Below are 14,759 nucleotides of genomic sequence, written 5' to 3' on the forward strand. Positions count from 1 at the left end.
TAAAATGAAATTGTTTGTTGTCTGTAGCTTATGCCTGCCCATACCATAACCCCACCGCCTCCATGGGGCAATTATGTTCACAACATTGACATGAGCAAACTGCTCACCCACACGATGCCATCTGCCCGGTACAGTTGAAACCGGGATTCATCTGTGAAAAGCACACTTCTCCAGCGTGCCAGTGGCCATTGAAGGGGAGCATTTGCCCACTGAAGACGGTTACAAGGCTGAACTACAGTCAAGATCCTGGTGAGGATTACAAGCTTCCAGATGAGCTTCCCTGAGACTGTATCTGACAATTTGTGCAGAAATTCTTCAGTTGTGCAAACTCACAGTGCAAACCCAGCTGTCTGGGTGGCTGTTCTCAGACAATCCAGCAGGTGAAGAAGCCTGATGTGGAGGTCCTGGGTTGGCATGGTAACACATAGTCTGCGGTTGTGAGGGCAGTTGCACGTACTGCCAAATTCTCTAAAACAATGTTGGACATTCAATTCTCTGGAAACAGCCCTGGTGGACATTCCTGCAGTCAGCATGCCAATTGCACACTACCTCAACTTGAGACATCTGTGGCATTGTGTTGTGTGACAAAACTGCACATTTTAGTGTCCCCAGTACAAGGTGCACCTGTGTAATGATCATGCTGTTTAATCAGCTTCTTGATATGCCACACCTGTCGGGTGGATGGATTATCTTGACAAAGGTGAAATGCTCATTAACAGGGATGTAAAAAAAAATGTGCACAACATTTTGGGAGAAATACATTTTTTGTGCATATGGATAATTTTTTATATTTTATTTCACCTCATGAAACATGGGACCATCACTTCACATGTTAGGTTTATATATTTGTTCAGTATATACTGTCTATTGGTTATTAAGACACACTAATATAAAAACAAGACTGTTGCCGTGGTCACAATCTTAACTGCCTGTTAAGCCATCAGGAAGATTCAGAACTGATATGAGCGGACAACCAGCACCATGACACTCTGCCAGACACAGCCCACTCTCTCTTCCCGAGTTAGTGTGTGAAATAAGACTTCAGCTGTTGCTTGTTGTAGCTGTGTGTGCTGCTGACATAAAATCAAATCACAAATTCAGCACTGAATGGGAATCACTGTCTGAGGTTGACTTATCTGTCTCTTTGTCTGTGCCGCTCTGACATTGCTCGTCCATATATTCTTATTCATCATTCCTTTACTTAGATTTGTGTGTATTGGGTATATGTTGTGAAATTGTTAGATATTACTGCACTGTCAGAGCTAGAAACAAGCGTTTCGCTACACCCACAATAACATCTGCTAAACATGTGACCAATCAAATTTGATTCGATGTATAATAGCGCTACCACTGTGAGGCAATCTGAATGTCATGAGATTCTCATCTACAGTGGCTACCGACGGGGAACAAAGGTTGTGTGATATATTTATATGCTGGTGTGAGACACTCCGGGACATGGTGAGTAATTGGTGAGTGTAAGTATGTGTCTAGGAATGGGGAGGGGTGTGTGGGTTGGATAGCCAGCCACACGGACAGCTGCAGTTATTTCTTTCAACTGCCTCCAATCTCCCTTAGTCAAGTTATCCGCGGCATTTCAGTGTGTGTGAGTGTGTGTCGTTGTAGATGACTGTGTGTTTTATGTACGTGTTCTTTATCTGGGTGTCACTGAGTGAAGAGGTAGGGTTTCAGATGTTTACAGAAGAGGTTGGACTGGGCTGAACGGGAGCTGCCCTCCTGTAGGGCTATAGGAGGGCCAAGAGACCAGAGGTGACAGAACGGAGTGTTTGAGCATAGCCTGAATGTACGGAGGGGCAGTTCTTCTGGCTCCTGTAGGCAAGTACCATGGTCTTGTAGTGGATGCAAGCTTTGACTGGAAGCCAGTGGAGTGTGCGGAAGAGCGGTGTGACATGGAGAACTTGGGACGGTTGAACACCAGGCGTTTTTTTTAATTTTTTTAACCTTTATTTAACTAGGCAAGTCAGTTAAGAACAAATTCTTATTTTCAATGACGGCCTAGGAACAGTGGGTTAACTGCCTGTTCAGGGGCAGAACGACAGATTTGTACCTTGTACCAGATACGACAGATTTGTACCTTTGTACCTTGTCAGCATTCTGGATAAGTTGCAGGGGTTTGATGGCATAAGCGGGGAGCCCAGCCAACAGCGAGTTGCAGTAGCCCAGACGGGAGATGACAAATGCCTGGATTAGGACCTGTGCCGCTTCCTGTGTGAGGTAGGGTTGTACTCTACGCATGTTGTAGAACAACCTTCCCCGGGAGGAAGTGCAGCTCCGTCTTGCAGAGGTTGAGCTTGAGGTGGTGGGCCGACATCCAAGCTGAGGTATCAGCAAGGCACGCAGAGATGCGTGTCACCATCTGGGTGTCAGAAGGGGAGAAGCAGTGAAGTGTCATCCGCATAGCAATGATAGGAGAGACCATGTGAGGATATGACGGAGCCAAGTGACTTGGTGTATAGAGAGACGAGAGGGTCTAGAACCGAGCCCTGCGGGATACCAGTAGTGAGAGCACAGTGCAGACACAGACCCTCGCCACGCCACCTGGTAGGAGCGGCCTGCCAGGTGGGATGCAATCCATGAGTGTACAGAGCCTGTGCCGCCCAGCCCTGAGAGGGTGGAGAGGAAGATCTGATGGTTCAGTGTCGAAGGCAGCGGATAGATCTAGGAGGATGAGAACAGCGGAGAGTCAGCTTTGGCAGTGCGGAGAGCCTCCGTAACACAGAAGAATAGTCTCCGGTTGAGTGACTCGTCTTGAAGCCTGACTGGTTAGGGTCAAGAAGATCTTTCTGAGAGAGATAGCGAGAGAGTTGGTCAGAAACAGCACGCTCAAGTGTTTTGCAAAGAAATACCAGGATACCGGTCTGTAGTTTTTGATGTCAGAGGGGTCTTTTTAAAAAAAAAAAGTTTATTTTTTTTACCCTGGCCATTTTAAAGTCAGAGGGAACGCAGCCAATGGTCAGGGATGAGGGAAATTAGGAATGGGAGAAGGTCTGCAGTGATGGTCTGGAGGAGGGGATGGGGTTGTCGGGCGGCCGGACATAACTAGTCGCAGGATTTCATCTGGAGAGAGGGGAGAAAGAGATCAAGGCATAGGGTAGTTCTGTGTGAGTGGGACCAGTGGACTCAATAGGCTGAGTTAATGAGGAGCAAATGTTGTCAACCTTCTTTTCAAAGTGATTGATAAAGTTGTCCGTAGAGGGAGAGTTTCCTAGGGTTAGAGGCAGAAGCTTGACATTTTGAATGATAGAGGCTGGCTTTAGCAATAGCCCCAGAGGAACATAAGGTAGAGAGGAAGGATGATAGGTCCTCCAGAATTTTTTCTCAATTTTTGCTCAGCTACCTGTAGCCCTGTTCTGTAAGCTTGCAATGAGTCACTCAGACACAGAACAGGAGGGGAGGGGAGTAGGCTCCATGGGGGGAAACCTGTAATTAATGTGGCACTCCAGTCTCCTTTTCACCTCCATTTAACACCTGCTTTACTTAACAAAAGGTGGTACAGGTAAAGTCATCAGCATGCTTCAGTCCTAACCCGGCTAGCCGAACTGCATACTCCCTTAAAATACCTTCAATTGAAAAATGAGAAAAAAGCGACAATTGTACTGTCTGTCCCTTAATAGTCAGAATTAATCTAAGATCACCCAGGAAATCTGCCATAAATTGGAGGGAGGCTGATGACATCGACTTCCCATCAAACCAACTCCTTGATTGCCATACTCATTGAAGTTTGCTGTTGTGTCTGAAAGAAAATAAAAAAACTTTCTCAAAACGCTATTGAATTATTTATTTATTTGACCCTTTTTTGTGTGTGCTTTAATGGATTTATACTTGGGATATTGCTTTTCAACAGTAAAAGTTCAAAAGTCACTGGAGGATGTCTTACAGCATAGTTTTCTCCTAGTCCCTCTTTGTCAGTCATACCTGCTCTTATCCCCTTCCCCTTTCTGGTGGACTGCATTTATTCAGTCTTTTAGCTGTTAATCATAGCACTACAGTGAATGCTCAAGCACCTCCTAACTACTTCCCACTTTGTTTCACCTACTTGTAAAATAAACTTAGCAGAATATTCATAACACAACATATGATTGTCATATTTTATATGTCACATTTTAAAGCTGAATGCTTATTGTTGTCACTGCGTCCCTATTAAAAACTGGGAATAGATCTAGGAACCGAGAGTGTCTCTTCATAACATTGTTGGGTGTGGTTTAGCAATGGTTTCATTTTTCAAGTTTGGGTGGCATTGGGCGTCAGCAAGCCAACCCAAGGGTGTAGATTCAACAAATTGTCCTTTTGTGAAGACTGTAGTTAAGTTCCATTCGCCTGCTCTTCTGGTTTTAGTGCTGAAACCACCCTTTACTTGTTGGCCTTTTTTACTGTGTTATTCTGTACTAGATCCTTCCTCATTCTTAAAGGAAGACGCAGTACTGTATCATCTTTGGGGATTAGGGACAACCAGGGCACATTTCCTGTGATTAGTTTATTTATGACAAATGTGCTAACATTTTTGACATGTAAAACCCAGCCAAATATGTGGGCCAAAGTAATGAAATGGGGAAACTTCAATGGAATAAACCATCTGTCCTGTTTTCTGATATATCAGGCCAACACTTCTTAAAAGATCCTCCTGAACCTTCTGAGGAAGGCGATTGACACGCTGAAATGTAAGCCTATTAGTTTGTCCTGAATAAACCTAAAGATCCATGCAGCTTTCTGAGTGCTCCTCTTTCTTCTTTGGGATCGTCAACTTATAGCTGGCAGGGTAAGATGGTTTTTTTTTCTGGTCTCCTGAAATCCTGTTCCTGGCCAATGCATCTGCGCTTTCATTCACCTTTGCTTCCTCCTGTTTTCTTCCCATCCTATGTCTCCTCTCTTCCTCGGACACTATCTGTGCATTCGCCCACTATCTGTGACATGGTTTGTGAGTACCCTTCTCTCTCGCACTCACTCTCTCACCCACTCTCTCTTTCCCCCTCTCACTGTGCTGTGAGCTGATTGAAAGCAGCAGCTGAGCTCTGTGACTGTTACCTGAACTGAGGAAAAGATAGTCGGGGAGTGCCGTCACCACGCCAAGGGATGCCAGCTGTTCTATATCAGGAATTCAACGGTGATGGGAACAGTACGGAGACTGCAGGGCCCTGAGTCGGACCTCTGTGACCTCTCCACAGCACCCAAAACACAGAATGGACTTCCACAGCATCCTTTGGAATAGGCTCAATAGATCAGAATATATTGATCATATATTGGGCAAATGTCAATATCCACATCATCAAATCTTTGTGGTGCTGGGAATGAAATAAATCAATGTTTATATTCTAGTTTGTTTGTTTTTTGGAAAAGGTTGACTGAAATGTTGATCTAAAAACATGCAATTTCCTCACTAATATTTATCATAAAACACACTCACTGACTAGGCTATGGGGAAAAGGAACTGCAATCAGATACATCACCCAACTTTGATCCAGTGTTATAGAATTTAACATTGCTTGTGGACTGGGTGGGCAACGCAACAGAGGTTTAACATGGCGAGGTTTAACTATAGCTATATTTATTGGAGAATTGGCTTGATATGATCATTATGGAAAGCACTCAGTGTTAGCATTATACTCTGCGAATGTGAGTGGAGAATCTAGCAGGACTCCCTCACACTCATTGATCACTGTAGTCACTCATCTTGGCCTTGTCTGAACGTCTTTAGAATCTGAATGTGTGTGAGATGTGGTGGAGGTGCCCTCCAGGCCATTGAAACAATGAGCCTGGCTCTCCCTTTTCAGTGCACTGTTTGAGTGAAAATCTCTTGATTTGTTATGCTGATTGGGTCACCTAGAGTCAATACAGGTGGATGGTGATAGTGAGAAACTCAAGGGCATTTATTTTCTGTCTAGTGTAGCCTGCTCCTGAGGCAATAATCCAAGAAATGTGATTCTCTTCATTGACAGTTTATGGTTCACAGAGGAAAAATGTATCATTTAAATTTGATATGACAATTGTGTAAACACTATGTACTAATGTTGAAAAAAATGTATGAAATAATAGATTTTCCTTTCTAGAAAACAGGCTTTGATCATCTCACTCAGGTTTATGAGACAGAGTGGGGATTGGTTTGTTGAGATAACTAATCACATTCAACATACAGTGGGGAGATTTATTTTCAGATTACAGTTTAACTCTGTCAGTTGAGTTATTGAATGAATCTCTGGTTTATTGTTCATGTTTTTCTAATGCCAATAAAGAGTGTGTTTGAACAGTGTTATAGGGATAAAGACAGAGACAACATATTAGATTGTAAACAAATAATTATAAAATTCAAAACATTTGAGGTGAAGTAGAATGGTTTGTATTGACAATTTTTGTTTCGTTGTAGAAGAAAAGCCAGAGTGAGGCTGACAATTAGGATGGTAATGCAGCAATGTATCAAGTAGCCCCTTATGGGAATCATCAATGTTCTCAACCTCCAGCTTCATCATTGAATATGATAGATTTTCAAGAAGAAGCAGACATCCAGAAAATCAAAAATATTTTAGGTCCAATGATAAGCTAGTCTTGACCACTTGGGGTTATTTAATCAATTTATCAATTACCAAGCTATGTTCTTTTTAGATTATTTGATTGAATCAGAAAGGATTACTTTCAAAATTGAAAAGATTTTAAATCATGACATATTAAGACAGGCGAGGATCGTTTTTCTGGTTTCGGCTAGAAGGGAGACAGTTTATGTATGATCAGAAATTACTTTTGTAGAAGGTTATGAGAATTAACATGGTAAATTCTGAGAATTAGGTAAAGGTTCGGAAATGGGTTAGCGAAGAGCTAAAAAGAAGACAGAAAATCAACTTTTGATGTAAACTTGAAATAACCTGTATTCCCTCTATCCTTGACCAGTGTTTCGCTGAATTGTGTGTGATTTGCGGATTCGAATAGGGAGGGGAAAGGAAGCGGGGGTGCAACCCAATCTGGCCACCTCCCCGTGTATAAAACTCCAACTCAACCATCATTCTTTCTCTTTCTGTTACCTGGTTAAGGGCAACAGCAGTGGTAGTAGCAGTGTGATTTCGTAGTGACACCGGTAAGCGCGTTTATCATCAAGTGGTTTCAAAAACGGGCCTAATCTGTTCTTGAATTTACAAGTGGTTATGTTTTTAATTTTTTTTTCTTCTCATATCTAGCCGTATTGCGAAAATGTACTATATACATTTGTTAGCCTTCTGTCTGTCGTTTCAATTAACCTGTGGATTTGATGGTGTAACGTCAAGGATGCTGTGATTAGTTACTTTATACAAATGGCCATAATGTTGTCTTTACTGAAGTTTTTAGTTTGTCAGAAAATTACACTTTTCGGTTGGGGGAGGGGAAACTGGGGGGGAGAACAAAGGATACTAAAGCAGTGGTCTGTGTGGCTGAGTAGCTAAATGGAATGTCTGTCTTCCATTAAAGTGAATTGCACGGTAGCCCAGGCGACAGTTGTCGAGTTGTGATAGCTAAATTCCTCTCGGATATTTGGAAATCTTTCTGTAACTTAACACGACGTGGCCCAGAAGTAACACGTGTCTCGTTTGGCCCATGGCGGACTAAGGCCTACGTGGTCATGGCTCATTCATCCTTTGTCAAATCGCATCGGATGAGTTAACATTGTCGAGTGGGGACTTTAAAAAACATTCTTTATGGGGTCCTATTCTTAATGGGATATGTATTATATTTTTGGACCATCGACAAAAGATTGTTAGCCGGTGACCTGCGTTTTATTTGCAGCCATATTCCAAGAGGCAATGTGGCTTAGCTAAGTGGTTTCTCATTTTATTTCAGAAACTTAAGTAAGCGACCATGGGAAAGGAAAAGATCCACATCAACATCGTGGTCATTGGCCATGTCGACTCCGGGAAGTCCACCACCACCGGCCATCTGATCTACAAATGCGGAGGCATTGACAAGAGAACCATTGAGAAGTTCGAGAAGGAGGCTGCTGAGGTAAGCATTTCCTAAACTCGTTGGTTACAATACTTTGGATTAAATGGCGACGCCAGCATGGTCTTTGAACGGCGAAGCCGGTAGGGTGTGTAACGAGTACGCGCATGTGGGGTGGCGCTTGCGCGCGGGCCTAGCGTCCGGGTGATGACGATGCACTTTGTGTAATGGTGGCTGAGGCCTTCGTGGCTACAATGTGTGTGTATATATTTTTTAGCTAATAACTTACTGAGCACCGGCCACAGTAAGCCGACTCTAAGAAGTTGTCCCATCTCTAGTACACAGCCTCTATTTCCACTTCATAAAATGCATAAATTACGTTTCTGAAAGTAGACTGAACAATCCATTTCAATTTCGTTTTTTAAAGTAGTGTAGATTATTGGCTTAGTTTCCCATAACATTCTAGGCTTGACCCTGAATGCTGTACTTGCTCACTATGCAATTTAACATGTAGCTTGATCACATTGAAGTGATTTAATGTAAATTATTTTGACTTCCCATCTTTAGATGGGCAAAGGCTCTTTCAAGTATGCCTGGGTGCTGGACAAGCTGAAGGCTGAGCGTGAGCGTGGTATCACGATTGACATTTCCCTGTGGAAGTTCGAGACCGGCAGGTACTACGTCACCATCATTGATGCCCCTGGGCACAGAGACTTCATCAAGAACATGATCACCGGTACATCTCAGGTAAGTGGGGCCCACTGCAATTGGACTGTACTGTTAATCCACAGCCTATTAGTTTCAGTTTAAGGTGGTGGGCTGACCAACCTTAATTCCCCCCCAGGCTGATTGCGCTGTGCTTGTCGTTGCTGGTGGTGTTGGTGAGTTTGAGGCCGGTATCTCAAAGAACGGGCAGACTCGTGAGCACGCTCTCCTTGCTTTCACTCTGGGAGTGAAGCAGCTCATCGTTGGCGTCAACAAGATGGACTCCACAGAGCCCCCTTACAGCCAGAAGCGTTTTGAGGAGATCCAGAAGGAGGTCAGCACTTACATCAAGAAGATCGGCTATAACCCTGCCACCGTCGCCTTTGTGCCCATCTCTGGATGGCATGGGGACAACATGCTGGAAGCCAGCGCCAACGTGAGTAGTCCATCCCAACAGTACACTACTGTGATATAGTTTTGCCTGTCATTTGAATACATATTACTGTTTCTAAACACTTTTTCTCTTATTCCAGATGGGCTGGTTCAAGGGATGGAAGGTCGAGCGTAAGGATGGTAACGCCAATGGTGTGACTCTGCTGGAGGCCCTGGACAGCATCCTGCCCCCATCCCGCCCCACAGACAAGCCCCTTCGTCTGCCCCTCCAGGATGTTTACAAAATCGGTGGTAAGAATCTGTTAAACTTCATGAAAGTGACTGACACGCAAAGGTTTGGTTCTGCTCGTTGGTTAATCTACTCCCCTGGTTTCCTCAGGTATTGGAACTGTACCTGTGGGCCGTGTGGAGACAGGCACCCTGAAGGCCGGTATGATCGTCACCTTCGCCCCCGCTAACGTCACCACTGAAGTCAAGTCTGTGGAGATGCACCACGAGACCCTGGAATCGGCTATGCCCGGTGACAACGTCGGATTCAACGTCAAGAACGTGTCCGTCAAGGATATCCGTCGTGGCAACGTAGCTGGAGACAGCAAGAATGACCCTCCAATGGAGGCTGGCACTTTCACTGCTCAAGTAGGCATACTGTTTGTAGTTGCGTGGGGCAGGTTACTTCCCATGACAATTGTTTTTGTGCTAATTGACCACGCCTTGTTTTTCCAGGTAATCATCCTGAACCACCCTGGCCAGATCTCCCAGGGCTATGCCCCTGTGCTGGATTGCCATACTGCTCACATCGCCTGCAAGTTCAGTGAGCTCAAGGAGAAGATCGACCGTCGGTCCGGCAAGAAGCTTGAAGATGCCCCCAAGTTCCTGAAGTCTGGAGATGCTGCTATCGTTGACATGATCCCCGGCAAGCCCATGTGTGTGGAGAGTTTCCAGGAATACCCCCCTCTTGGTAAGTTATCCACAGGCCCTCATCACCAAAACATTGATAATCCTTAAGGTCCTCTATGCTTCTGGCAAAATAGTAACGCTGCCTTTTCAATCTCCTGCAGGTCGTTTTGCTGTGCGTGACATGAGACAGACAGTCGCTGTCGGTGTCATCAAGGCTGTTGACAAGAAGGCCGCCTCAAGCGGCAAGGTCACAAAGTCTGCCGTTAAGGCCGGTAAAAAGTGAATTCCCCTCCCACAGGACGTCCCTCAGGTAGCGGTGTCTGCTGCCCAACATCCTGCGGCGTCTCAAAACCTAAGCTCTATACTTAAGGACTGGTTAATGCTGATTAAAACTCATCGTAAAAGTTTCCGCAGGAAAGGAACCCAACGTGGAGACACTTGTGGATTCGTCATTACAGGCGGCGCCTCTTTCAGTTAAATTGTGTATATGGTTGAACGGAACCTGTTTTGATTCTACTATTAAATTGGAAGGAAACTGCTGATAACTAATAAAGGTCTTTAAATGTCTTGACCAAAAATCCTGCTGTCGTTTTCCTTAATCCTTTGTCCTTCATGTGCTTGTAGTTCAGTGGGAGCTGCTCTATAGGGTAGGACAAGTGCAATGCTGTATGTAACTGGTCGTTGCAGCTGTTTTGACACATCCTATCCCTGACAGCTGCAGGGCTGTGATGGGTTTTTGCAGTCCAATCACCTTGGTGGGTTACACTGGTGCAACCAATAGCACCCTATTTTATTGATGACAGCAGTGCTTTAGCATTTGCTGCTCTCCCGCCCCTCACAGCACCGGTATAAAAAGAAATGTGAGATCAAATTCTTCCCTTTTTCTCCGGTCTAAAGCAGGGATAACCGTAAACCTATCGCAGGTTAGTGTAACAGAATGCTTATTTCAGGATCTACTGGTTAATGGCTTGTGGCTAAGCTACTCTTAACACTGTTCGCTTAAAATTGTGATAATGGGATGGTCATGAGTCGTGCTAGCCTAACAAGTAACTCATTTCACGAGCATGATTAAGGACCGGTCTAATTGTACTAGAGATGGGTGTTTCTAACTGCTCGTTTTCATTTGGATTCATAAATTGTCATTGGAGTCCACTGCTCTGTACAACATAGTTGACCGCATGTGCAGTGGTTAACTAGCTACCAGCGAACTATTCGACTGAACTAGAAGGATAACTAATGAATTAGACGTGTGGGATAACTCCACAACTAGGCGGGGGTGTATGACTTTGGCTGTGGTAACTAGTGACGACCCAACATGGCCGGCTCGCTAGTCCCCCGATTTAACATGGACGATTTGCGGATAGCACATGGTGCATGAGTCAGTGGTGCCGCTGGGCGTCAAACGCATCAACATTGTATTCATCTCCTGCTACCATGTTATTTGCATGCGTATTTTGTGTAAATGTATTTGTGCATCGGTAGTTACGTCAGTTTCCTTTCAATCAGTAAATCATAATGGGAAAGGAAAAGATCCACATCAACATCGTGGTCATTGGCCATGTCGACTCCGGGAAGTCCACCACCACCGGCCATCTTATCTACAAATGCGGAGGCATTGACAAGAGAACCATTGAGAAGTTCGAGAAGGAGGCTGCTGAGGTAGGTTTGGGCGCCCTGACATTTCTGGATTTTTTTTTGTTGTCTGCAGCTATGAATAGCGACATAACGGGCGTGGTTACAGCTGAAAATCATTGGAAAGATTGCTTTGACACAAGCGACACCTACTGTACGAAAGTGTGTATCGCTGTCAGTTGTGGCCAGTCATTCTGCGGTAACTAAATGCAAAAATGCCTTCTAAAAATGGTTAAATTGAGTCATTGAACTGCAACTCGTTTAGTCAGGTAAAAAGAGAACTCAAAATGAAGGTATGCAAATGATATGGTGGTCAAACGTATTTGGGCATCAGGAAATTGCTGGGAAAAAACTTGCTCAACTAGCAGAATAATCTTATTCATCTGATTAGGCAGTCATTTTGTGTTAGTCTGGATTGTGTAAATGACAAAATGCCTCAAAATTATATGCATTTGTAGTAGGCCTAATTGGGTAGATATGATCTAAAAAATATTACAACTGTAGGCAATAGACTTAAGTGAAATAAATGCAAACTTGATTCTCTGCTTGTGTAGATGGGCAAAGGCTCTTTCAAGTATGCCTGGGTGCTGGACAAGCTGAAGGCTGAACGAGAGCGTGGTATCACCATCGACATTTCCTTGTGGAAGTTTGAGACCGCCAAGTACTACGTCACAATCATTGATGCCCCTGGACACAGAGACTTTATCAAGAACATGATCACCGGTACATCTCAGGTAAAGAAAAGCTTTAATAACCATTGCTGGTTTCCTGTTTCCTAATTATGAAATGATCAGTAGTAGCATTTTACCATGACGTTTGAAGTGTCATGTCTTTGTCTCAGGCTGATTGCGCTGTGCTGGTCGTTGCTGGTGGTGTTGGTGAGTTTGAGGCCGGTATCTCAAAGAACGGGCAGACTCGTGAGCACGCTCTCCTGGCCTACACTCTGGGAGTGAAGCAGCTCATCGTTGGTGTCAACAAGATGGACTCCACAGAGCCCCCTTACAGCCAGAAGCGTTTTGAGGAGATCCAGAAGGAGGTCAGCACTTACATCAAGAAGATCGGCTATAACCCTGCCACCGTCGCCTTTGTGCCCATCTCTGGATGGCATGGGGACAACATGCTGGAAGCCAGCCCTAACGTGAGTAGTCCATCCCCACAGTACACTCCACCGCAGCAGTGTAGTTTTAGGTGGTCATATGCCTAAATTATTAGGGCTGGAACATTATAGAAGGTAAAGCACTGACAGGTCAGCAAGCCTCATCCTAATTTTGATCCACACAAGAACAGTAACATTGTTTCTTCTGTTTCCCATTGCAGATGGGCTGGTTCAAGGGATGGAAGGTTGAGCGTAAGGAGGGTGGCGCTAATGGTGTGACCCTTCTGGAGGCTCTGGACTCTATCCTGCCCCCCTCCCGCCCCACCAACAAGCCTCTCCGTCTGCCCCTGCAGGACGTCTACAAAATTGGAGGTAAGAACCAGTTATAGATCAATATGTTTCAATATACTGGTTATTTCCTTTAGACATGACGAGGTATGGCTCTTGTGGGTAAATACTTGTTTCCCTTTAGGTATTGGAACAGTGCCCGTGGGCCGTGTGGAGACTGGAACCCTGAAGGCCGGTATGATCGTCACCTTCGCCCCCGCTAACGTCACCACTGAAGTCAAGTCTGTGGAGATGCACCACGAGACCCTGGAAGCGGCTCTCCCCGGTGACAACGTGGGCTTCAACGTCAAGAACGTGTCCGTCAAGGATATCCGTCGTGGCAACGTGGCTGGAGACAGCAAGAACGACCCTCCAATGGAGGCCGGCAACTTCACAGCTCAGGTGAGAGATGGGACTGATTTTAAATATTTCCAAGTCTACTTTCCTTCATGTCTCGTTTCTGGCCAAACATATGCACTTTCATTAAACATTTTTCTAAATTCAGTTTACCCACGTTCCAACCCCCTGTCAATGTAGTTCTAGATTCTATCCCATCCTTACCCAACCTTTACCCCAATCCTCAGGTCATCATCCTGAACCACCCGGGCACCATCTCCCAGGGCTATGCCCCCGTGCTGGATTGCCATACCGCTCACATCGCCTGCAAGTTCAGCGAGCTCAAGGAGAAGATCGACCGTCGTTCCGGCAAGAAGCTTGAGGACAACCCCAAGGCCCTGAAGTCTGGAGACGCCGCCATCATCGTCATGGTGCCAGGAAAGCCCATGTGTGTGGAGAGCTTCGCTGCCTACCCTCCCCTCGGTGAGTCACACACCAATTCCTTATGATGACGATTATTGGTCTTATTTATGCAGTGCTATTGAAAAACTGAATGTTACGTGGGGGGGGGATCATCACTGTATAGGACCCATCTGGGTAATGTAGTCGTTTGGTGTTGAAAGAACTCGCCACACATTTACTGTTGATTGCTTGTAAGAAGGTGAAGAGATCTTACTAGCCTCAATACCTTACAACGTCACTTACAAAAACTCTTTAGGAACTACAATGACTTCTGGTATATTCTGACACTCCATTCCAGTAACCATATCTCTTTGTTGCTGCATCGTTGCAGGTCGTTTTGCCGTGCGTGACATGAGGCAGACCGTGGCTGTTGGTGTCATCAAGGCCGTCGACAAGAAGGCTGCCAGCACTGGCAAGGTGACCAAGTCCGCCGTTAAGGCTGCCAAAGCTAAATGAATTCCTGCTCCAGACATCCAGCAACAACAAAGTGTGTCACCGGCATCCCATTCTGCAGTGTCTCAGAACCTGAGCTCTCTACTCAAGGACTGGCTAATGCTAATAAAAACCCATCGCAAAAATTTTCGCAGGAAAGGAAAGCAAATGTTCGAAGAATAATGCTTTAGGGAAAATTATGATAAAATAAAAAACCATGAACATGACCCGCCAAAACGCTGCTGTTTTCTTGATTCTCATAAAGCCAAAACGCTGAATCAGTTACTGTTGGATCCATACTGCTATCTACCATGATATGTTGTGTTAGAATATTAAAATAAAGTCTGGTTTCTGTTGCTGTGAAACATTGAGCTAATTGTCAAATTTTGGATTGATTTGCTGAATACACTCCATTGGTTTACAATATTGGCTACAAACAGAAAATAATAACAACTTTGGGGAATATTCAATAGATATTCACTGCCTCTGTTTTAAGCATTCTCTCCTTTGAGTTACATCAGAAATCTAAGTGCTGTTGGTAAACATGTCAGTACTGTTGATTCCT

General features: G+C 44.7%; 2 protein-coding genes across 2 annotated transcripts; both read left to right on the forward strand.

The window, feature by feature from the left end:
* The first annotated feature begins 6,998 nt into the window (after positions 1–6,998).
* Positions 6,999–10,487, forward strand: LOC139373401 (elongation factor 1-alpha, oocyte form). Its single transcript, XM_071113863.1, has 8 exons — positions 6,999–7,078; positions 7,816–7,977; positions 8,482–8,661; positions 8,759–9,055; positions 9,153–9,303; positions 9,392–9,648; positions 9,736–9,970; positions 10,071–10,487. Exons 2-8 carry the CDS (start codon positions 7,834–7,836, stop codon positions 10,190–10,192), a joined length of 1,386 nt encoding a protein of 461 aa, XP_070969964.1. The 5' UTR covers positions 6,999–7,078; positions 7,816–7,833; the 3' UTR covers positions 10,193–10,487.
* Positions 10,488–10,659: 172 nt separating this feature from the next.
* Positions 10,660–14,559, forward strand: LOC139373400 (elongation factor 1-alpha). Its single transcript, XM_071113862.1, has 8 exons — positions 10,660–10,832; positions 11,416–11,568; positions 12,096–12,275; positions 12,383–12,679; positions 12,859–13,009; positions 13,110–13,366; positions 13,549–13,783; positions 14,094–14,559. The coding sequence occupies exons 2-8, from the start codon at positions 11,425–11,427 to the stop codon at positions 14,216–14,218; spliced, it is 1,389 nt and encodes a 462-aa protein (XP_070969963.1). The 5' UTR covers positions 10,660–10,832; positions 11,416–11,424; the 3' UTR covers positions 14,219–14,559.
* The last annotated feature ends 200 nt before the right edge of the window (positions 14,560–14,759 follow it).

This window comes from Oncorhynchus clarkii, chromosome 18 (genome assembly GCF_045791955.1).
Source record: "Oncorhynchus clarkii lewisi isolate Uvic-CL-2024 chromosome 18, UVic_Ocla_1.0, whole genome shotgun sequence".
In the NCBI taxonomy this organism is placed as follows: domain Eukaryota; kingdom Metazoa; phylum Chordata; class Actinopteri; order Salmoniformes; family Salmonidae; genus Oncorhynchus; species Oncorhynchus clarkii.

Coding starts and splice junctions, on each gene's coding strand:
- LOC139373401 (XM_071113863.1), top strand. CDS start 7,834: ATGGGAAAGGAAAAGATCCACATCAACATCGTGGTCATTGGCCATGTC. Junction 9,056..9,152: donor TGCTGGAAGCCAGCGCCAAC/GTGAGTAGTCCA, acceptor CTCTTATTCCAG/ATGGGCTGGTTCAAGGGATG. Junction 9,971..10,070: donor CCAGGAATACCCCCCTCTTG/GTAAGTTATCCA, acceptor AATCTCCTGCAG/GTCGTTTTGCTGTGCGTGAC.
- LOC139373400 (XM_071113862.1), top strand. CDS start 11,425: ATGGGAAAGGAAAAGATCCACATCAACATCGTGGTCATTGGCCATGTC. Junction 12,276..12,382: donor TGATCACCGGTACATCTCAG/GTAAAGAAAAGC, acceptor TCTTTGTCTCAG/GCTGATTGCGCTGTGCTGGT. Junction 13,784..14,093: donor CGCTGCCTACCCTCCCCTCG/GTGAGTCACACA, acceptor GCATCGTTGCAG/GTCGTTTTGCCGTGCGTGAC.